Source organism: Coturnix japonica, chromosome 2, assembly GCF_054131305.1.
Source record: "Coturnix japonica strain WE chromosome 2, WE-NBRP24, whole genome shotgun sequence".
NCBI lineage: Eukaryota > Metazoa > Chordata > Aves > Galliformes > Phasianidae > Coturnix > Coturnix japonica.
In genome coordinates this window covers 268,215-293,945 of record NC_140664.1, presented here as the reverse complement: position 1 = coordinate 293,945, position 25,731 = coordinate 268,215, and the positions used below count along the sequence as shown (strand labels likewise).

Here is a 25,731-nt window from a genome sequence, read left to right as displayed (position 1 = left end):
ATATATCCCCCCATATCCCCATATATCCCCCTCTAACCCCATATGTCCCCATATATCCCCCTCTGACCCCATATATCCCCCCATATATCCCCCTCTGACCCCATATATCCCCCCATATCCCCATATATCCCCCTCTAACCCCGTATATCCCCATATATCCCCCTCTGACCCAATATATCCCCCCATATCCCCATATATCCCCCTCTAGCCCCATATATCCCCCCATATCCCCCCTATATCCCCGCTATACCCCCCCCTAACCCCATATCTCCCCCATAGGGGGCCCAGCCACAGTGACGGATGCCAACCTTGTCCTGGGCCGCCTCCTGCCCTCGTTCTTCCCTCGGATCTTCGGCCCCACTGAGGATGAGGAGCTGAGCGTTGGGGCCGCCCGCAGCGCCCTACAGGACCTGGCGGACATGGTGAACAGCGACGACCCCAAAAAGACCCCAATGAGTCTGGAGGAGACGGCCATGGGCTTCATCCGCGTGGCCAACGAGGCCATGAGCCGACCCATACGGGCACTCACCGAGGTGGGGCATGTTCGGCCCCAAAACAGCCATTTTCTGCCTTAAAATCCCCATCTTCTGAGCCAAAATGGCCATTTTCTGTCCCAAAATCCCCATCTTCTGCCCCAAAATGACCATCTTTGGCCCCAAAACAGCCATCTTCTGCCCCAAAATCCCCATCTTCTGCCCCCAAATCCCCATGTTGAGCCCTAAAATGCCCATCTTCTGCCCCAAACTGGCCATCTTTGGCCCCAAAACAGCCAATTTCTGCCCCAAAATGGCCATCTCAAGCCCCAAAATCCCCATTTTCTGCCCCAAAATGGCCATCTCAAGCCCCAAAATCCCCATTTTCTGCCCCAAAATGGCCATCTCAAGCCCCAAAATCCCCATCTTCTGCCCCTAAGCAGCCATATTGTGCCCCCAAACCCTCAACTTCTGCCCCAAAGCAGCCATCTTTTGCCCTAGAATCCCCATCTTCTGCCCCAAAACAGCCATATTGTGCCCCAAAATCCCCATCTTCTGCCCCATAATCCACATCTTCTACCCCAAAATCCCCATCTTCTGCCCCAAAATGGGGCCATGGGCTTCATCCGCGTGGCCAACGAGGCCATGAGCCGACCCATACGGGCACTCACCGAGGTGGGGCATGTTCGGCCCCAAAACAGCCATTTTCTGCCTTAAAATGGCCATCTTCTACCCCAAAATTGACATCTATTGCCCCAAAATGGCCATATTGTGCCCCAAATCAGCCATCTTCTGCCCCCAAATCCCCATCTTCTGCCCCAGAACAGCCATATTCTGCCCCCCAATTGACATCTATTGCCCTAAAATGCTCAAAGTCTGCCCCAAAATCTCCATCTTCTGCCCCAAAGTGCCCAACTTCCACCCCAAAATCTCCATCTTCTGCCCCAAAATGGCCGTCTTCTGCTCCAAAATCCCCATCTTCTGCCCCAAAATGGACATCTTGTGCCCGCAAAATGGCCATATTCTGACCCCAAAATGGACATCTTTTGCCCCAAAATGGCCATATTCTGACCCAAAATGCCCATCTTCTGCCCCAAAATGGCCATTTTCTGACCCTAAAATCCCCATCTTCTGCCCCAAAACAGCCATCTTTTGCCTCCAAATCCCCATCTCCTGCCCCCAAATCCCCATCTTCTGGCCCAAAATGGCCATTTTCTGCCCCAAAATTGACATCTATTGCCCCAAAATGGCCATCTTCTGACCCCAAAATGGCCATATTCTGCCCCAAAATGGACATCTTTTGCCCCAAAATGGCCATATTCTGCCCCAAAATGGACATCTTTTGCCCCAAAATGGCCATATTCTGCCCCAAAATGGACATCTTTTGCCCCAAAATGGCCATATTCTGCCCCAAAATGGCCATATTCTGCCCCCAAAATCCCCATCTTGTGCCTCAAAATGGCCATTTTCTGACCCCAAAATCCCCATCTTCTGCCCCAAAACAGCCATCTTTTGCCTCCAAATCCCCATCTCCTGCCCCCAAATCCCCATCTTCTGGCCCAAAATGGCCATTTTCTGCCCCAAAATGGCCATCTTTTGCCCCAAAATGGCCATCTTCTGACCCAAAAATGGCCATATTCTGCCCCAAAACTGACATCTATTGCCTCATAATCCCAATCTTCTGCTCTAAATCAGCCATATTCTGCCCCGAAATGGCGATTTTCTGACCCAAAATGCCCATCTTCTGATCAAAAATTGCCATTTTTGCCATCTTCTGCCCTCAAATCCCCATCTTCTGCCCCAAAATGGCCATTTTCTGCCCCAAAATTGACATCTATTGCCCTATAATCCCCATCTTCTGCCCCAAAACAGCCATCTTTTGCCTCAAAATGGCCATTTTCTGTCCTAAAATCCCCATCTTTTGCCCCAAAATGGCCACATTGTGCCTCAAAATGGCCATTTTCTGACCCCAAAATCCCCATCTTCTGCCCCAAATCTGCCATCTTTTGCCCCAAAACAGCCATATTTTGCCCCAAAATCCCCACATTCTGCCCCCAGATGCCTGCCTTTTGTCTCCAAATGGCCGTCTTCTGCCCCAAAATGGACATCTTTTGCCCCAAAATGGCCATCTTCTGACCCCAAAATGGCCATATTCTGCCCCAAAATGGACATCTTTTGCCCCAAAATGGCCATATTCTGCCCCAAAATGGCCATCTTTTGCCCCAAAATGGCCATCTTCTGACCCAAAAATGGCCGTCTTCTGCTCCAAAATCCCCATCTTCTGCCCCAAAATGGACATCTTGTGCCCGCAAAATGGCCATTTTCTGACCCCAAAATGGACATCTTTTGCCCCAAAATGGCCATATTCTGACCCAAAATGCCCATCTTCTGCCCCAAAATGGCCATTTTCTGACCCTAAAATCCCCATCTTCTGCCCCAAAACAGCCATCTTTTGCCTCCAAATCCCCATCTCCTGCCCCCAAATCCCCATCTTCTGGCCCAAAATGGCCATTTTCTGCCCCAAAATTGACATCTATTGCCCCAAAATGGCCATCTTCTGACCCCAAAATGGCCATATTCTGCCCCAAAATGGACATCTTTTGCCCCAAAATGGCCATCTTCTGACCCAAAAATGGCCGTCTTCTGCTCCAAAATCCCCATCTTCTGCCCCAAAATGGACATCTTGTGCCCGCAAAATGGCCATTTTCTGACCCCAAAATGGACATCTTTTGCCCCAAAATGGCCATATTCTGACCCAAAATCCCCATCTTCTGCCCCAAAATGGCCATTTTCTGACCCTAAAATCCCCATCTTCTGCCCCAAAACAGCCATCTTTTGCCTCCAAATCCCCATCTCCTGCCCCCAAATCCCCATCTTCTGGCCCAAAATGGCCATTTTCTGCCCCAAAATGGACATCTTTTGCCTCATAATCCCAATCTTCTGCTCTAAATCAGCCATATTCTGCCCCGAAATGGCGATTTTCTGACCCAAAATGCCCATCTTCTGATCAAAAATTGCCATTTTTGCCATCTTCTGCCCTCAAATCCCCATCTTCTGCCCCAAAATGGCCATTTTCTGCCCCAAAATTGACATCTATTGCCCTATAATCCCCATCTTCTGCCCCAAAACAGCCATCTTTTGCCTCAGAATGGCCATTTTCTGTCCTAAAATCCCCATTTTTTGCCCCAAAATGGCCACATTGTGCCTCAAAATGGCCATTTTCTGACCCCAAAATCCCCATCTTCTGCCCCAAAATCACCATCTCTGCCTTAAAATCCCCATCTTCTGCCCCAAATCTGCCGTCTTTTGCCCCAAAACAGCCATATTTTGCCCCAAAATCCCCACATTCTGCCCCCAAATGCCTGCCTTTTATCTCCAAATGGCCGTCTTCTGCCCCAAAATGGACATCTTTTGCCCCAAAATGGCCATATTCTGCCCCAAAATGGACATCTTTTGCCCCAAAATGGCCATCTTCTGACCCCAAAATGGCCATATTCTGCCCCAAAATGGCCATATTCTGCCCCAAAATGGACATCTTTTGCCCCCAAATGGCCATCTTCTGACCCCAAAATGGCCATATTCTGCCCCAAAACTGACATCTATTGCCTCATAATCCCAATCTTCTGCTCTAAATCAGCCATATTCTGCCCCGAAATGGTGATTTTCTGACCCAAAATGCCCATCTTCTGATCAAAAATTGCCATTTTTGCCATCTTCTGCCCTCAAATCCCCATCTCCTGCCCCCAAATCCCCATCTTCTGCCCCAAAATGGCCATTTTCTGCCCCAAAATTGACATCTATTGCCCTATAATCCCCATCTTCTGCCCCAAAACAGCCATCTTTTGCCTCAGAATGGCCATTTTCTGTCCTAAAATCCCCATCTTTTGCCCCAAAATGGCCACATTGTGCCTCAAAATGGCCATTTTCTGACCCCAAAATCCCCATCTTCTGCCCCAAAATCACCATCTCTGCCTTAAAATCCCCATCTTCTGCCCCAAATCTGCCGTCTTTTGCCCCAAAACAGCCATATTTTGCCCCAAAATCCCCACATTCTGCCCCCAAATGCCTGCCTTTTGTCTCCAAATGGCCGTCTTCTGCCCCAAAATGGACATCTTTTGCCCCAAAATGGCCATCTTCTGACCCCAAAATGGCCATATTCTGCCCCAAAATGGACATCTTTTGCCCCAAAATGGCCATATTCTGCGCCAAAATGGACATCTTTTGCCCCAAAATGGCCATATTCTGCCCCAAAATGGCCATATTCTGACCCCAAAATGGCCATATTCTGCCCCAAAATGGCCATATTCTGCCCCAAAATGGCCATATTCTGACCCCAAAATGGCCATATTCTGCCCCAAAATGGCCATATTCTGCCCCCAAAATCCCCATCTTGTGCCTCAAAATGGCCATTTTCTGACCCCAAAATCCCCATCTTCTGCCCCAAAATCACCATCTCTGCCTTAAAATCCCCATCTTCTGCCCCAAATCTGCCATCTTTTGCCCCAAAACAGCCATATTTTGCCCCAAAATCCCCACATTCTGCCCCCAGATGCCTGCCTTTTGTCTCCAAATGGCCGTCTTCTGCCCCAAAATGGCCATCTTTTGCCCCAAAATGGCCATCTTCTGACCCAAAAATGGCCATATTCTGCCCCAAAATGGACATCTTTTGCCCGCAAAATGGCCATTTTCTGACCCCAAAATCCCCATCTTGTGCCTCAAAATGGCCATTTTCTGACCCTAAAATCCCCATCTTCTGCCCCAAAACAGCCATCTTTTGCCTCCAAATCCCCATCTCCTGCCCTCAAATCCCCATCTTCTGGCCCAAAATGGCCATTTTCTGCCCCAAAATGGACATATTCTGCCCCAAAATGGCCATCTTCTGACCCCAAAATGGCCATATTCTGCCCCAAAACTGACATCTATTGCCTCATAATCCCAATCTTCTGCTCTAAATCAGCCATATTCTGCCCCGAAATGGCGATTTTCTGACCCAAAATGCCCATCTTCTGATCAAAAATTGCCATTTTTGCCATCTTCTGCCCTCAAATCCCCATCTTCTGCCCCAAAATGGCCATTTTCTGCCCCAAAATGTGCATCTTTGACCCCAAAACAGCCATCTTCTGCCCCACAATCCCCATCTTTTGCCTCAAAATGGCCATTTTCTGTCCTAAAATCCCCATCTTTTGCCCCAAAATGGCCACATTGTGCCTCAAAATGGCCATTTTCTGACCCCCAAATCCCCATCTTCTGCCCCAAAATCACCATCTCTGCCTTAAAATCCCCATCTTCTGCCCCAAATCTGCCGTCTTTTGCCCCAAAATCCCCACATTCTGCCCCCAGATGCCTGCCTTTTGTCTCCAAATGGCCGTCTTCTGCCCCAAAATGGACATCTTTTGCCCCAAAATGGCCATCTTCTGACCCCAAAATGGCCATATTCTGCCCCAAAATGGCCATCTTTTGCCCCAAAATGGCCATCTTCTGACCCAAAAATGGCCGTCTTCTGCTCCAAAATCCCCATCTTCTGCCCCAAAATGGACATCTTGTGCCCGCAAAATGGCCATTTTCTGACCCCAAAATGGACATCTTTTGCCCCAAAATGGCCATATTCTGACCCAAAATGCCCATCTTCTGCCCCAAAATGGCCATTTTCTGACCCTAAAATCCCCATCTTCTGCCCCAAAACAGCCATCTTTTGCCTCCAAATCCCCATCTCCTGCCCCCAAATCCCCATCTTCTGGCCCAAAATGGCCATATTCTGCCCCAAAATGGCCATCTTTTGCCCCAAAATGGCCATCTTCTGACCCCAAAATGGCCATATTCTGCCCCAAAATGGCCATCTTCTGACCCCAAAATGGCCATATTCTGCCCCAAAACTGACATCTATTGCCTCATAATCCCAATCTTCTGCTCTAAATCAGCCATATTCTGCCCCGAAATGGCGATTTTCTGACCCAAAATGCCCATCTTCTGATCAAAAATTGCCATTTTTGCCATCTTCTGCCCTCAAATCCCCATCTTCTGCCCCAAAATGGCCATTTTCTATCCCAGAATGACCTATGGAGTCTGTATGGGGTCCCTATGGAATCTCAATCTATGGGGTCCCTATGGGATCTCAATCTATGGGGTCCCTATGGGATCTCTATCTATGGGGTCCCTATGGGTTCTCAATCTATGGGGTCTCTATGGGATCTCTATCTATGGGGTCCCTATGGGTTCTCAATCTATGGGGTCCCTATGGGATCTCTATCTATGGGGTCTCTATGGGATCTCTATCTATGGGGTCCCTATGGAATCTCTATCTCTGGGGTCCCTATGGGATCTCAATCTATGGGGTCCCTATGGAATCTCTATCTCTGGGGTCCCTATGGGATCTCAATCTATGGGGTCCCTATGGGATCTCAATCTATGGGGTCCCTATGGGATCTCTATCTATGGGGTCCCTATAGGTTCTCAATCTATGGGGTCTCTATGGGATCTCTATCTCTGGGGTCTCTATGGGATCTCTATCTATGGGGTCCCTATGGAATCTCTATCTCTGGGGTCCCTATGGGATCTCAATCTATGGGGTCCCTATGGGATCTCAATCTATGGGGTCCCTATGGGATCTCTATCTATGGGGTCCCTATGGGTTCTCAATCTATGGGGTCCCTATGGGATCTCTATCTATGGGGTCCCTATGGGATCTCTATCTATGGGGTCCCTATAGGTTCTCAATCTATGGGGTCTCTATGGGATCTCTATCTATGGGGTCCCTATGGGTTCTCAATCTATGGGGACCCTATGGGATCTCTATCTATGGGGTCTCTATGGGATCTCAATCTATGGGGTCCCTATGGAATCTCTATCTCTGGGGTCCCTATGGGATCTCAATCTATGGGGTCCCTATGGGATCTCTATCTATGGGATCTCTATCTCTGGGGTCCCTATGGGATCTCTATGGGATCTCTATCTATGGGATCTCTATCTGTGGGGTCCCTATGGGATCTCTATGGGGTCTCTATCTATGGGTTCTCTATGGGTTCTCTATCTATGGGTTCTCTATCTATAGGGTCCCTATGGGGTCTGTATCTATGGGGTCCCTATGGGGTCTGTATCTTTAGGGTCCCTATGGGGTCTGTATGGGGTCCTTATGGGGTCTCTATCTATGGGGTCCCTATGGGTTCTCAATCTCTGGGGTCTCTATGGGATCTCTATCTATGGGGTCCCTATGGAATCTCTATCTATGGGGTCCCTATGGGATCTCAATCTATGGGGTCCCTATGGGGTCTCTATCTATGGGATCTCTATCTCTAGGGTCCCTATGGGGTCTCTTTGGGGTCCCTGTGGGGTCTCAATCTATGGGGTCCCTATGGGGTCTCAATCTATGGGGTCTCTCTGGGTTCTCTCTGGGGTCTCTATCTGTGGGGTCCCTATGGGATCTCTATGGGGTCTCTATGGGGTCTCTATCTATGGGTTCTCTATGGGTTCTCTATCTATGGGTTCTCAATCTATGGGGTCCCTATGGGGTCTCTATCTATGGGTTCTCTATGGGTTCTCAATCTATGGGGTCCCTATGGGGTCTCTATCTCTGGGGTCTCTATGGGATCTCTATCTATGGGGTCCCTATGGAATCTCTATCTATGGGGTCCCTATGGGATCTCAATCTCTAGGGTCCCTATGGGATCTCTTTGGGGTCCCTGTGGGGTCTCAATCTATGGGGTCCCTATGGGGTCCCTATGGGATCTCTATCTCTGGGGTCCCTATGGGATCTCTATGGGATCTCTATCTATGGGGTCTCTATCTGTGGGTTCTCTATGGGGATCTCTTATCTATGTGCTCTCTATCAGTGTTCCCTGCCCCCCAAGTGCCCCATGGTGTGTTCCCTGCCCCATATCTGTTTGCAGGCCCGTGGTCACGCCGTGGGGCAGCACGTGCTGTCGTGCTTTGGGGGCGCCGGGGGGCAGCACGCCTGCGCCATCGCCAGGAGCCTGGGAATGGACACCGTCTTCATTCATAAGTACGGGACATTAAAGAGATGAATGGGCTGATGGAGGGGGCGGGGCTAAGAGATGAATGGGCCAATGGAGGGGGCGGGGCTAAGAGATGAATGGGCCAATGGAGGGGGCGGGGCTAAGAGATGAATGGGCCAATGGAGGGGGCGGGGCTAAGAGATGAATGGGCCAATGGAGGGGGCGGGGCTAACAAAGGGGGCGGGGCTAAAAAGGTGAATGGGCTAAGGGAGGGGGCGGGGCTAAGAGATGAATGGGCCAATGGAGGGGGCGGGGCTAACAAAGGGGGCGGGGCTAAGAGATGAATGGGCTAAAGGAGGGGGCGGGGCTAACAAAGGGGGCGGGGCTAAGAGATGAACGGGCCAATGGAGGGGGCGGTGCTAAGAGATGGGGGCGGGGCTAAGGGAGGGGCGGGGCTAAGAGATGGGGCGGGGCTAAGGGAGGGGCGGGGTAAAGTGACGGGGGCGGGGCTAAGAGGTGAATGAGCCAATGGAGGGGGCGGGGCTAAGAGATGGGCGGGGCTAAGAAAGGGGGCGGGGCTAACAAAGGAGGCGGGGCTAAGTGATAGGCTTGGGCCAATGGAAGTGGTGTGGCTAAAAGTTGGGGGCGGGGCTAAGAGAGGGGGCGGGGCTAAAGAATGGGGCGTGGCTAAGAGATGGGGGCGGGGCTATTGGAGGGGACCCTATGGGGTCTCTATCTATGGGGTCCCTATGGGATAACCCTGAGGTTTCTATGGGGTCTTTATCTATGGGGTCTCTATCTATGGGGTCCCTATGGTATCTCTACAGGGTCTTTATCTATGGGGTCCCTAAGGGGTCCCTATGGAGTCTCTATCTATGGGGTCCCTATGGGGTCTCTATCTCTGCGGTCCCTATGGGGTCTTTATCTATGGGGTCCCTATGGGGTCCCTGTGAAGTCTATATATGGGGTCTCTATGTGGTCCCTATGGGGTCCCTATGGGGTCTCCATCTGTGGGTTCTCTATGGGGTCCCTATGGGGTCTCCATCTAAGGGGTCCCTATGGGGTCTCTATGGGGTCTCTATCTCTGGGTTCCCTATGGGGTCCCTATGGGGTCTCTACCTATGGGGTCCCTATGGGGTCTCTATCTATGGGGTCCCTATGGGGTCTCTGTGTATGGGGTCTCTATGGGGTTTCTGTGTATGGGGTCCCTATGGTGTCCCTATATGTCCCTATAAGTCCCTATAAGTCCCTATAAGTCCCTATATGTCCCCATATGTCCCTCTATGTCCCTATATGTCCCTATATGTCCCTATAGGTACAGTGGTGTTCTGTCAGCCTTTGGCCTGGCCCTGGCTGACGTTGTACACGAGGCCCAGGAGTATCTATGGGGTCCCTATGGGGTCTCTATCTATGGGGTCCCTATGGGGTCTCTATCTATGGGGTCCCTATGGGGTCCCTATGGGGTCTCTATCTCTGTGCTCTCTATGGGGTCCCTATGGGGTCTCTATCTCTGGGTTCCCTATGGGTTCCCTATGGGGTCTCTACCTATGGGGTCCCTATGGGGTCTCTATCTATGGGGTCCCTATGGGGTCTCTGTCTATGGGGTCTCTATGTGGTCCCTGTGGGGTCCCTATGGGGTCTCTATCTCTGTGGTCCCTATATGTCCCTATATGTCCCTATAGGTACAGCGGGGTGCTCTCAGCCTTTGGCCTGGCCCTGGCTGACGTTGTACACGAGGCCCAGGAGTATCTATGTGGTCCCTATGGGGTCCCTATGGGGTCTCTATGGGGTCCCTATGGGGTCCCTATGGGGTCCCTATGGTTCTCTATCTATGGGGTCCCTATGGGGTCCCTATATGTCCCTATATGTCCCTATAGGTACAGTGGTGTTCTGTCAGCCTTTGGCCTGGCCCTGGCTGACATTGTACACGAGGCCCAGGAGTATCTATGGGGTCCCTATGGGGTCTCTATCTATGGGGTCCCTATGGGGTCTCTATCTATGGGGTCCCTATGGGGTCCCTATGGGGTCTCTATCTCTGTGCTCTCTATGGGGTCCCTATGGGGTCTCTATCTATGGGGTCCCTATGGGGTCCCTATGGGGTCTCTATCTATGGGTTCCCTATGGGGTCTCTATCTATGGGGTCCCTATGGGGTCTCTGTCTATGGGGTCTCTATGTGGTCCCTGTGGGGTCCCTATGGGGTCTCTGTGTATGGGGTCCCTATGGGGTCTCTGTATATGGGGTCCCTATGGTGTCCCTATACATCCCTATATGTCCCTATAGGTACAGCGGTGTTCTCTCAGCCTTTGGCCTGGCGCTGGCTGACGTCGTACACGAGGCCCAGGAGCCGAGCTGTCTCCGTTACGAACCGTCGTCGTTTGCGGAGCTGGACGCGCGGATCGACGCCTTAAAGGAGCAGTGCCACAAGGAGCTGATAAGGCTGGGCTTCGACAGGTAGGGGGGGGGTATGTAATGAGGGGGGGGGCTGAAATGGGGGGGGGGCTGAAATAGTCGGGGGGGGTCCTGAAATAGGGGGGGGTTATGAAGTCATGGGGGGGTTATGAAGTCATGGGGGGGTCCTGAAATAGTGGGGAGGGGCTTGAAATAGTGGGGGGGGGGGGGGGGGTCCTGAAATAGTGGGGGGGTCCTGAAATGGGGGGGGTCCTGAAATAGTGGGGGGGTCCTGAATTAGTGGTGGGGGTCCTGAAATAGTGGGGGGGACAATGAAGTCATGGGGGGGGTCCTGAAATAGGGGGGGGGTCCTGAAATAGGGGGGGGGTAATGAAGTCATGGGGGGGGTCCTGAAATAGTGGGGGAGGTCCTGAAATGGGGGGGGGGGGGGTTCTGAAATAGGGGGGGTCCTGAAATGGGGGGGGGGTTCTGAAATAGTGGGGGGGGTCCTGAAATAGGGGGGGGTCCTGAAATAGTGGGGGGGGTCTGCATAGGCAGGGATTCAGCAGGTAATGGGGGGGGGTGGAATAGTGGGGGGGGTCCTGAAATAGTGGGGGGGGTCCTGAATTAGTGGTGGGGGTCCTGAAATAGTGGGGGGGGTCCTGAAATAGGGGGGGGTCCTGAAATAGTGGGGGGGGTCCTGAAATAGGGGGGGGTCCTGAAATAGTGGGGGGGGTCTGCATAGGCAGGGATTCAGCAGGTAATGGGGGGGGATGGAATAGTGGGGGGGTCCTGAAATAGTGGGGGGGGTCCTGAAATAGGGGGGGGGGTCCTGAAATAGTGGGGGGGGTCCTGAAATAGGGGGGGGTCCTGAAATAGTGGGGGGGGTCCTCAAATAGGGGGGGGGGTCCTGAAATAGTGGGGGGGGTCCTGAAATAGGGGGGGTCCTGAAATAGGGTTGGGGGGGATTATGGTTATGGGGGGGTCCTGAAATAGTGCGGGGGGGCTGGAATAGCGGGGGGGTCTTGAAATAGTGGGGGGGGTCCAGAAATAGTGGGGGGGGTCCTGAAGTCATTGGGGGGGGTGGAATGATGGGGGGGGTCCTGATGTTGGGGGGGGGGGGTCCTGAAATAATGGGGGGGGTCTTGAAGTCATGGGGGGGGGGGGATGGAATGATGGGGGGGGTCCTGATTTTGTGGGGGGGGGGTCCTGAAATAATAATGGGGGGGGTCTTGAAGTCATGGGGGGGGAGGATGGAATGATGGGGGGTGTCTTGAAATAGTGGGGGGGGGTCCTGAAGTTATTGGGGGGGGGGGGGCCAAGAAGTCATGGGGGGGGGGTCCTGATGTCATGAGGGGGGGGCTGGAAGTCATGGGGGGGGTCCTGAAATAGTGGGGGGGTAATGAAGTCGTGGGGGGGGGACTGAAGTAGTAGGGGGGGTCCTGAAATAGTGGGGGGGGGTCTGCACAGGCAGGGATTCAGCAGGTAATGGGGGGGGGGGATGGAATGATGGTGGGGGGGGCCTGAAATGGGGGGGGGGGTCTTGAAGTCATGGGGGGGGGGCTTGACATAGTGGGGGGGGTCCTGATGTCATGGAGGGGGTTGCTGGAAGTCATGGGGGGGTCCTGAAATAGTGGTGGGGGGGCTGGAATCGGGGGGGGTCTTGAAATAGTGGGGGGGGTCCTGAAATAGTGGGGGGGGTCATGAAATCATGGGGGATATGTGGGGATATGGGGGGATATGAGGGATATGGGGGGATATGGGGGGATATGGGGGATATGGGGGGATATGGGGGATATGGGGGATATGGGGGGATATGGGGGATATGGGGGGATATGGGGGATATGGGGGATATGGGGGGTTATAGGGGGATACGGAGGGGGATGTGGGGGTTATGGGGGGATATAGGGAGAATATGGGGGGCTATAGGGGGTTATGGGGGGGGATATGGGGTATATGGGGTGATATAGGGGGTTATGGGGTATATAGGGGTTATATGGGGTATATGGGGTTATATGGGGTTATATGGGGTTATATGGGTTATATGGGGTTATATGGGGTTATATGGGGTTATATGGGGTGTTATAGGGGTTATATGGGGTATATGGGGTTATATGGGGTTATATGGGGTATATGGGGTTATATGGGGTATATGGGGTTATATGGGGTTATATGGGGTTATATGGGGTTATATGGGGTTATATGGGGTATATGGGGTTATATGGGGTTATATGGGGTTATATGGGGTTATATGGGGTATATGGGGTTATATGGGGTTATATGGGGTTATATGGGGTATATGGGGTTATATGGGGTGTTATAGGGGTTATATGGGGTTATATGGGGTATATGGGGTTATATGGGGTATATGGGGTTATATGGGGTTATATGGGGTATATGGGGTTATATGGGGTATATGGGGTTATATGGGGTTATATGGGGTATATGGGGTTATATGGGGTTATATGGGGTTATATGGGGTTATATGGGGTATATGGGGTTATATGGGGTATATGGGGTTATATGGGGTTATATGGGGTTATATGGGGTTATATGGGGTTATATGGGGTTATATGGGGTATATGGGGTTATATGGGGTTATATGGGGTTATATGGGGTATATGGGGTGTTATAGGGTCTCTATATGTACACACAGCACCTCAATCCATACGGAGCCGTTCCTCCACCTGCGCTATATGGGCACTGACTGTGCATTGATGTGGGGTGTTATAGGGGTTATATGGGGTTATATGGGGTATATGGGGTGTTATAGGGGTTATATGGGTTATATGGGATATATGGGATGTTATAGGGTCTCTATATGTTTCAATAGCACCTCGATCCATACGGAGCCGTTCCTCCACCTGCGCTATATGGGCACTGACTGCGCGTTGATGTGGGGTGTTATAGGGGTTATATGGGGTTATATGGGGTATATGGGGTGTTATAGGGGTTATATGGGGTTATATGGGGTATATGGGGTGTTATAGGGGTTATATGGGGTTATATGGGGTTATGGGATGTTATATGGGGTGTTATAGGGGGTATATGGGGTATATGGGGTGTTATAGGGGTTATATGGGATATATGGGTTGTTATAGGGTCTCTATATGTTTCAATAGCTCATTGATCCATCTGGAGCCGTTCCTCCACCTGCGCTATATGGGCACTGACTGTGCGTTGATGTGGGGTGTTATAGGGGTTATATGGGGGTATATGGGGTATATGGGGTGTTATAGGGGTTATATGGGGTTATATGGGATATATGGGGTGTTATAGGGGTTATATGGGGTTATATGGGGTATATGGGGTGTTATAGGGTCTCTGTATATACACAGCTCTTCGATCCATATGGAGCCGTTCCTGCACCTGCGCTATATGGGCACTGACTGCGCGTTGATGTGGGGTGTTATAGGGGTTATATGGGGTTATATGGGGTATATGGGGTGTTATAGGGGTTATATGGGGTTATATGGGATATATGGGATGTTATAGGGTCTCTATATGTTTCAATAGCACCTCGATCCATACGGAGCCGTTCCTCCACCTGCGCTATATGGGCACTGACTGCGCGTTGATGTGGGGTGTTATAGGGGTTATATGGGGTTATATGGGGTATATGGGGTGTTATAGGGGTTATATGGGGTTATATGGGATATATGGGATGTTATAGGGTCTCTATATGTTTCAATAGCACCTCGATCCATACGGAGCCGTTCCTCCACCTGCGCTATATGGGCACTGACTGCGCGTTGATGTGCTCCGCTGACGGACACCCACCCCATAAGAACAGCTGCCGACACGGGGATTTCCTCGCTGCATTCACAGAGCAGTACGGGATCTGGGACCCTATAGAACCCTATATAGCAATATGGGACCCTATAGGACAATATGGGACCCTATAGAACTATATGGGACCCTATAGAGCAATATGGGATCCTATAGAACTATATGGGATCCTATAGAACAATATGGGATCCTATAGAACTATATGGGACCCTATAGAACTATATGGGACCCTATATAGCAATATGGGATCCTATAGAACTATATGGGACCCTATAGACCAATATGGGATCCTATAGACCAATATGGGATCCTATAGAACAATATGGGACCCTATAGACCAATATGGGATCCTATAGAACAATATGGGATCCTATAGAACAATATGGGACCCTATAGACCAATATGGGATCCTATAGAACTATATGGGACCCTATAGACCAATATGGGATCCTATAGAACTATATGGGACCCTATAGACCAATGTGGGATCCTATAGAACAATATGGGACCCTATAGAACAATATGGAATCCTATAGACCAATATGGGATCCTATAGAACAATATGGGATCCTATAGAACAATATGGGACCCTATAGACCAATATGGGATCCTATAGAACTATATGGGACCCTATAGACCAATATGGGATCCTATAGACCAATATGGGACCCTATAGACCATTATGGGACCCTATAGACCATTATGGGACCCCTAACCCCATTATGGGACCACAAACCCCATTATCCCATAGCCCCATGACCTCATAACCCCATAACCCCTATAACCCCATACCCCCATAACCCCATAGCCTATAACCCCACAACCCCATAACCCCATAACCCTATACCCCTATATCCCTATAACCCCATAACCCCATAACCCCAGCTCACATTATGGGACCCCATAACCCCATCACCCCATGACCCTATACCCCATATAACCCCATACCCCTATAACCCTATGACCCCATACCCCTATAACCACATAACCCTATAACCCCATAACCCATAACCCTATAACCCTATACCCCGATAACCCCATAACCCTATAACTCCTATAACCCCTATACCCCTATAACCCTATACCCCCATAACCCCATAACCCCATAACCCCATATACCCCATAACCCTATAAACCCGTAACCCCATAACCCATAACCCTATAACCCCATATACCCCTATACCCCATATAACACCATACTCCTATAACCCCATAACCCCAGCTCCCATTATGGGACCCCTTACCCCTATACCCCATATAACCCCATATTCCATATACCCCATATACCCTATATACCCCATAACCCCATATAACCTCATATACCCCATACCCCCATATACCCCATAACCCCATATAACCCCTATAACCCCATAACTTTATATGGTCAGGTACCAGCGTGAGTTTGGGCTGACGCTGCGTGGCCATACCCCCATAACCCCATAACCCCATACCCCCATAACCCCATATCCCCCTATACCCCCTATACCTCTATACCCCATATACCCCTATACCCCATATCCCCCATAACCCCTACACCCCATATACCCCATATAACCCCATAACCCCGTATACCCCATATACCCCTATATACCCCATATACCCATATACCACATAACCCCATATAACCCCTATAACCCCATACACCCCATATACCCCATATAACCCTATACCCTATATGTGTAGGTACCAGCGTGAGTTTGGGGTGACGCTGTGTAGCCATAACCCCATAACCCATATAACCCCATAACCCCATAACCCATATAACCCCATAACCCCATAACCCCATAACCCTATACCCTATATGTGTACCAGCGTGAGTTTGGGGTGACGCTGTATGGCCATAACCCCATAACCCCATAACCCTATACCCCATATAACCCCATATAACCCCATATAACCCCATAACCCCATATAACCCCATATAACCCCATATAACCCCATGTAACCCCATAACCCTATAACCCTATAACCCTATAACTCTTATATGGCCAGGTACCAGCGTGAGTTTGGGGTGACGCTGTATGGCCATAACCCCATAACCCCATATAACCCCATATAACCCCATATAACGCCATATAACCCCATATAACCCCATATAACCCCATAACCCTATAACCCTATATCCTATATGGCCAGGTACCAGCGTGAGTTTGGGGTGACGCTGTATGGCCATAACCCCATAACCCATATAACCCCATAACCCCATATAACCCCATAACCCCATATAACCCCATATAACCCCATATAACCCCATAACCCCATATAACCCCATATAACCCCATATAACCCCATAACCCCATATAACCCCATAACCCCATATAACCCCATATAACCCCATATAACCCCATATAACCCCATATACCCCATATAACCCCATATAACCCCATTATACCCTATTACACCCCATATATCCCCATATACCCCCATATAACTCCATATCACCCCATATAACCCCATATAACCCCATTATACCCCATATCACCCCATATAACCCCATATAACCCCATATAACCCCATACACCCCATACACCCCATACACCCCATATAACCCTATTATGGCCCCATATACCCCATATAACCCCATACAACCCTATTATGACCCCATACACCCCCATACACCCCATATAACCCCATATAACCCCATATAACCCTATTATGACCCCATATAACCCCATACACCCCATACACCCCATATAACCCCATATAACCCCATAACCCCATATAACCCCATATAACCCCATATAACCCCATATAACCCCATATAACCCCATATAACCCCATATACCCCCATATAACCCCATATAACCCCATAACCCCATATAACCCAATATAACCCCATATAACCCCATATAACCCCATATACCCCCATATAACCCCATATAACCCCATAACCCCATATAACCCAATATAACCCCATATAACCCCATATAACCCCATATAACCCCATATAACCCCATATACCCCATATACCCCATACACCCCATATAACCCCATATAACCCCATATAACCCCCTATAACCCCATATAACCCCATATAACCCCTATAACCCTATATCCTATATGTGTAGGTATCAGCGTGAGTTCGGGGTGTCGCTGTATGGCCATAACCCCATAACCCCATATAACCCCATATAACCCCATATAACCCCATATAACCCCTATAACCCCATATAACCCCATATAACCCCATATAACCCCATATAACGCCATATAACCCCTATAACCCCATATAACCCCATAACCCCATATAACCCCATATAACCCCATATAACCCCTATAACCCTATATCCTATATGTGTAGGTATCACCGTGAGTTCGGGGTGACGCTGTATGGCCGTGCTGTGCTGGTGGACGATGTCCGTGTTCGGGGTGTGGGCAGCAGCGGGGTCACGGAGCAACACAGCGACCCCATAAACAGGGAAGCCGCAGCACCGGAGATGGTGAGCGGGGACATATAGGGACCATAGGGATCCTATAGGGACACCAATACCCCATAGGGACAACATAGGGATCCTATAGGGACACCAATACCCCATAGGGACAACATAGGGATCCTATAGGGACACCAATACCCCATAGGGACCATAGGGATCCTATAGGGACACCAATACCCCATAGGGACACCATAGGGATCCTATAGGGACACCAATACCCCATAGGGACACCATAGGGATCCTATAGGGACACCAATACCTCATAGGGGCAATAGGGATCCTATAGGGACACCAATACCCCATAGGGACAACATAGGGATCCTATAGGGACACCAATACCCCATAGGGACACCATAGGGATCCTATAGGGACACCAATACCCCATAGGGACAACATAGGGATCCTATAGGGACACCAATACCCCATAGGGACAACATAGGGATCCTATAGGGACACCAATACCCCATAGGGACCATAGGGATCCTATAGGGACACCAATACCCCATAGGGACACCATAGGGATCCTATAGGGACACCAATACCCCATAGGGACCATAGGGATCCTATAGGGACACCAATACCCCATAGGGACAACATAGGGATCCTATAGGGACACCAATACCCCATAGGGACCATAGGGATCCTATAGGGACAACACTGATACCCCATAGGGACCATAGGGATCCTATAGGGACACCAATACCCCATAGGGACAACATAGGGATCCTATAGGGACACTAATACCCCATTGGGACAACATAGGGATCCTATAGGGACACCATAGGGATCCTATAGGGACACCAATACCCCATAGGGACACCATAGGGATCCTATAGGGACACCAATACCCCATAGGGACAACATAGGGATCCTATAGGGACACCAATACCCCATAGGGACCATAGGGATCCTATAGGGACACCAATACCCCATAGGGACCATAGGGATCCTATAGGGACACCAATACCCCATAGGGACCATAGGGATCCTATAGGGACACCAATACCCCATAGGGACACCATAGGGATCCTATAGGGACACCAATACCCCATAGGGACACCATAGGGATCCTATAGGGACACCAATACCCCATAGGGACACCATAGGGATCCTATAGGGACACCAATACCCCATAGGGACACCATAGGGATCCTATAGGGACACCAATACCCCATAGGGACAACATAGGGATCCTATAGGGACACCAATACTCCATAGGGACCATAGGGATCCTATAGGGACACCAATACCCCATAGGGACCATAGGGATCCTATAGGGACACCAATACCCCATAGGGACCATAGGGATCCTATAGGGACACCAATACCCCATAGGGACACCATAGGGATCCTATAGGGACACCATAGGGATCCTATAGGGACAACATAGGGATCCTATAGGGACACCAATACCCCATAGGGACAACATAGGGAACCTATAGGGACACCAATACCCCATAGGGACACCATAGGGATCCTATAGGGACACCAATACCCCATAGGGACAACATAGGGATCCTATAGGGACACCAATACCCCATAGGGACACCATAGGGATCCTATAGGGACAACACTGATACCCCATAGGGGCACCATAGGGATCCTATAGGGACACCAATACCCCATAGGGACAACATAGGGATCCTATAGGGACACCAATACCCCATAGGGACAACATAGGGATCCTATAGGGACACCAATACCCCATAGGGACAACATAGGGATCCTATAGGGACACCAATACCCCATAGGGACAACATAGGGATCCTATAGGGACACCAATACCCCATAGGGACACCATAGGGATCCTATAGGGACACCAATACCCCATAGGGACAACATAGGGATCCTATAGGGACACCAATACCCCATAGGGACAACATAGGGATCCTATAGGGACACCAGTACCCCATAGGGACACCATAGCGATCCTATAGGGACAACATAGGGATCCTATAGGGACACCAATACCCCATAGGGATAACATAGGGATCCTATAGGGACACCAATACCCCATAGGGACACCATAGGGATCCTATAGGGACACCAATACCCCATAGGGACACCATAGGGATCCTATAGGGACACCAATACCCCATAGGGACACCATAGGGATCCTATAGGGACACCAATACCCCATAGGGACCATAGGGATCCTATAGGGACACCAATACCACATAGGGACAACATAGGGATCCTATAGGGACACCAATACCCCATAGGGACAACATAGGGATCCTATAGGGACACCAATACCCCATAGGGACACCATAGGGATCCTATAGGGACAACACTGATACCCCATAGGTACACCATAGGGATCCTATAGGGACACCAATACCCCATAGGGACACCATAGGGATCCTATAGGGACACCAATACCCCATAGGGACAACATAGGGATCCTATAGGGACACCAATACCCCATAGGGACCATAGGGATCCTATAGGGACACCAATACCCCATAGGGACAACATAGGGATCCTATAGGGACACCAATACCCCATAGGGACAACATAGGGATCCTATAGGGACACCATAGGGATCCTATAGGGACACCAATACCCCATAGGGACAACATAGGGATCCTATAGGGACAACACTGATACCCCATAGGGACACCATAGGGATCCTATAGGAACAACACTGATACCCCATAGGGACACCATAGGGATCCTATAGGGACAACACTGATACCCCATAGGGACACCATAGGGATCCTATAGGGACACCAATACCCCATAGGGACAACATAGGGATCCTATAGGGACACCAATACCCCATAGGGACAACATAGGGATCCTATAGGGACAACACTGATACCCCATAGGGACACCATAGGGATCCTATAGGAACAACACTGATACCCCATAGGGACACCATAGGGATCCTATAGGGACAACACTGATACCCCATAGGGACACCATAGGGATCCTATAGGGACACCAATACCCCATAGGGACACCATAGGGATCCTATAGGGACAACACTGATACCCCATAGGGACAACATAGGGATCCTATAGGGACACCAATACCCCATAGGGACAACATAGCGATCCTATAGGGACACCAATACCCCATAGGGACAACATAGGGATCCTATAGGGACACCAGTACCCCATAGGGACACCATAGCGATCCTATAGGGACAACATAGGGATCCTATAGGGACACCAATACCCCATAGGGACAACATAGGGATCCTATAGGGACACCAATACCCCATAGGGACACCATAGGGATCCTATAGGGACACAAATACCCCATAGGGACAACATAGGGATCCTATAGGGACAACACTGATACCCCATAGGGACAACATAGGGATCCTATAGGGACACCAATACCCCATAGGGACAACATAGGGATCCTATAGGGACAACACTGATACCCCATAGGGACAACATAGGGATCCTATAGGGACAACATAGGGATCCTATAGGGACACCAATACCCCATAGGGACACCATAGGGATCCTATAGGGACACCAATACCCCATAGGGACAACATAGGGATCCTATAGGGACACCAATACCCCATAGGGACACCATAGGGATCCTATAGGGACAACACTGATACCCCATAGGGACACCATAGGGATCCTATAGGGACAACACTGATACCCCATAGGGACACCATAGGGATCCTATAGGGACAACACTGATACCCCATAGGGACAACATAGGGATCCTATAGGGACAACACTGATACCCCATAGGGACACCATAGGGATCCTATAGGGACAACACTGATACCCCATAGGGACAACATAGGGATCCTATAGGGACACCAATACCCCATAGGGACAACATAGGGATCCTATAGGGACACCAGTACCCCATAGGGACAACATAGGGATCCTATAGGGACACCAATACTCCATAGGGACCATAGGGATCCTATAGGGACACCAATACCCCATAGGGACACCATAGGGATCCTATAGGGACACCAGTACCCCATAGGGACAACATAGGGATCCTATAGGGACACCAATACCCCATAGGGACACCATAGGGATCCTATAGGGACACCGATACCCCATAGGGACAACATAGGGATCCTATAGGGACACCAATACCCCATAGGGACAACATAGGGATCCTATAGGGAAAACACTGATACCCCATAGGGACAACATAGGGATCCTATAGGGACACCAATACTCCATAGGGACCATAGGGATCCTATAGGGACACCAATACCCCATAGGGACACCATAGGGATCCTATAGGGACACCAGTACCCCATAAGGACAACATAGGGATCCTATAGGGACACCAATACCCCATAGGGACACCATAGGGATCCTATAGGGACACCAATACCCCATAGGGACACCATAGGGATCCTATAGGGACACCAGTACCCCATAAGGACAACATAGGGATCCTATAGGGACACCAATACCCCATAGGGACACCATAGCGATCCTATAGGGACACCAATACCCCATAGGGACAACATAGGGATCCTATAGGGACACCAATACCCCATAGGGACAACATAGGGATCCTATAGGGAAAACACTGATACCCCATAGGGACACCATAGGGATCCTATAGGGACACCAATACCCCATAGGGACCATAGGGATCCTATAGGGACACCAATACCCCATAGGGACACCATAGGGATCCTATAGGGACACCAATACCCCATAGGGACCATAGGGATCCTATAGGGACACCAATACCCCATAGGGACAACATAGGGATCCTATAGGGACACCAATACCCCATAAGGACAACATAGGGATCCTATAGGGACACCAATACCCCATAAGGACACCATAGCGATCCTATAGGGACAACACTGATACCCCATAGGGACAACATAGGGATCCTATAGGGACACCAATACCCCATAGGGACACCATAGGGATCCTATAGGGACAACACTGATACCCCATAGGGACAACATAGGGATCCTATAGGGACACCAATACCCCATAGGGACAACATAGGGATCCTATAGGGACACCACTACCCCATAGGGACAACATAGGGATCCTATAGGGAAAACACTGATACCCTATAGGGACACCACTGGTAACCCATAGGGATCCTATAGGGACAACACCAGTACCCCATAGGGACCGCATTGATACCCCATAGGGACCCCATAGGGATCTGATAGGGACAACACCAGTACCCCATAGGGACCCCATAGGGATCCTATAGGGACCCCATTGGTACCCCATAGGGATCCTATAGGGACAACACCAATACCCCATAGGGACCCCATTGATACCCCATTGGTACCCCATAGGGATCCTATAGGGACAACACCAATACCCCATAGGGACCCTATTGATACCCCATAGGGACCCCATAGGGATCCTATAGGGACAACACCAGTACCCCATAGGGACCCCATTGATACCCCATAGGGACCCCATAGGGATCCGATAGGGACAACACCAATACCCCATAGGGACCCTATTGATACCCCATAGGGACCCCATAGGGATCCTATAGGGACAACACCAATACCCCATAGGGACCCTATTGATACCCCATAGGGACCCCATAGGGATCCTATAGGGACAACACCAATACCCCATAGGGACCCTATTGATACCCCATAGGGACCCCATAGGGACACCATAGGGACCCTATAGGGATCCCACTGATACCCATAGCAACCTCATAGGAACACCATATAGACCCCATAGGGACCCCATAGGGACACCACTGATACCCTGTAGATACCCTATAGGGACCCCATAGAGACCCCACAGATACCCCACAGGGACAACACTGATACCCCATAGGGACCCCATAGGGACAACATAGGGACCTATAGGGACACCAATACCCCATAGGGACACCGTAGGAACCCTATTGATACCCAATAGGGATCACATAGGGACCCCACTGATAACCCATAGGGACACCATAGGGACACCAACACTCAGACCAAATAGAGACCCCATTGATACCCCATTGATATCCCATAGGGACCCCATAGACACCCCATAGACCCCACAGACCCCATAGACCCCATAGATCCCCCATTGACCCCACAGACCCCATAGATCCCCCTTAGATCCCCCATAGACCCCATATACACCCCATAGACCCCATAGATCCCCCATATCCCCCCCCATTGCCCCCTACAGACCCCATAGATCCCCCATAGACCCCATAGATCCCCCATACGCCCCCCCATTGCCCCCTACAGACCCTACAGACCCCATATCCCCCATATCCCCCCAGGTGACGCGCTGTTACTTTGAGGGGGGCTTCCTGGACACCCCATATATCCCCCATAGACCCCATAGACACCCCATAGACCCCATAGATCCCCCATAGACCCCATAGACTCCATAGATCCCCCATATCCCCCAGGTGACCCGCTGTTACTTTGAGGGGGGCTTCCTGGACACCCCACAGACCCCATAAACCCCATAGACCCCATAGACCCCATAGATCCCTATTGACACCCCATAGATCCCCCATAGACCCCACAGACCCCATAGATGCCCTATAGATCCCATAGATCCCCCATTGACCCCATATATCCCTATTGACACCCCATAGACACTATAAATCCCCCATATCCCCAGGTGACCCGCTGTTACTTTGAGGGGGGCTTCCTGGACACCCCATAGACCCCATAGATCCCCCATAGACCCCATAGACCCCATAGATCCCTATTGACACCCCACAGACCCCATAGACCCCATAGATCCCCCGTAGACCCCATAGACCCCATAGACCCCATAGATCCCCCATAGACCCCCCCATAGACCCCATAGATCCCCCATAGACCCCATAGACCCCATAGATCCCCCACAGACCCCATAGACCCTATAAATCCCCCATAGACCCTATAAATCCCCTATAGACCCTATAAATCCCCTATAGACCCTATAAATCCTCCACAGACCCTATAAATCCCCCATATCCAGGTGACCCGCTGTTACTTTGAGGGGGGCTTCCTGGACACCCCACAGACCCCATAGACCCCATAGACCCCATAGATCCCTATTGACACCCCATAGACCCTATATATCCCCTATAGACCCTATAAATCCCCTATAGACCCCATAAATCCCCTATACCCCCAGGTGACGCGCTGTTACTTTGAGGGCGGTTTCCTGGCCACCCCATAGACCCCACAGACCCCATAGACCCCATAGATCCCTATTGACACCCCACAGACCCCATAGACCCCGTAGATCCCCACAGACCCTATAAATCCCCCATAGACCCTATAAATCCCCCATATGCAGGTGACCCGCTGTTACTTTGAGGGCGGGTTCCTGGACACCCCATAGGCTCCATAGACCCCATAGATCCCTATTGACACCCCACAGACCCCATAGACCCCATAGATCCCCACAGACCCTATAAATCCCCCATAGACCCTATAAATCCCCTATATCCCCAGGTGACCCACTGTTACTTTGAGGGCAGTTTCCTGGCCACCCCATAGACCCCACAGACCCCATAGACCCCATAGATCCCTATTGACACCCCACAGACCCTATAGATCCCCCATAGACCCCATAGATCCCTATTGACACCCCATAAACCCCATAGACCCCATATATCCCCCACAGACCCTATAAATCCCCCATACCCGCAGGTGACCCGCTGTTACTTTGAGGACAGATTCCTGGACACCCCATAGACCCCACAGACCCCATAGACCCCATAGATCCCTATTGACACCCCACAGACCC

The 25,731-nt window shown here is 50.5% G+C and overlaps 1 protein-coding gene across 12 annotated transcripts in view; it reads left to right on the top strand.

Annotated features, from left to right (window-relative positions):
- Positions 1-25,731, top strand: part of OPLAH (5-oxoprolinase, ATP-hydrolysing) — a 142,187-nt gene that overhangs the window by 38,432 nt on the left and 78,024 nt on the right. For 8 of the 12 annotated variants that reach the window (XR_014942348.1, XM_085536841.1, XM_085536839.1 and 5 more), the window contains 5 exons: positions 280-533; positions 8,357-8,469; positions 10,704-10,874; positions 14,506-14,643; positions 17,902-18,040. Coding sequence is in view for 11 of the 12 variants with exons in the window: in XM_085536841.1 (XP_085392967.1) it covers positions 280-533; positions 8,357-8,469; positions 10,704-10,874; positions 14,506-14,643; positions 17,902-18,040 (815 nt within the window). In the remaining variant the exon portion in view is untranslated. The other 4 variants (XM_085536848.1, XM_085536849.1, XM_085536846.1 and 1 more) reach the window with 4 other exon arrangements.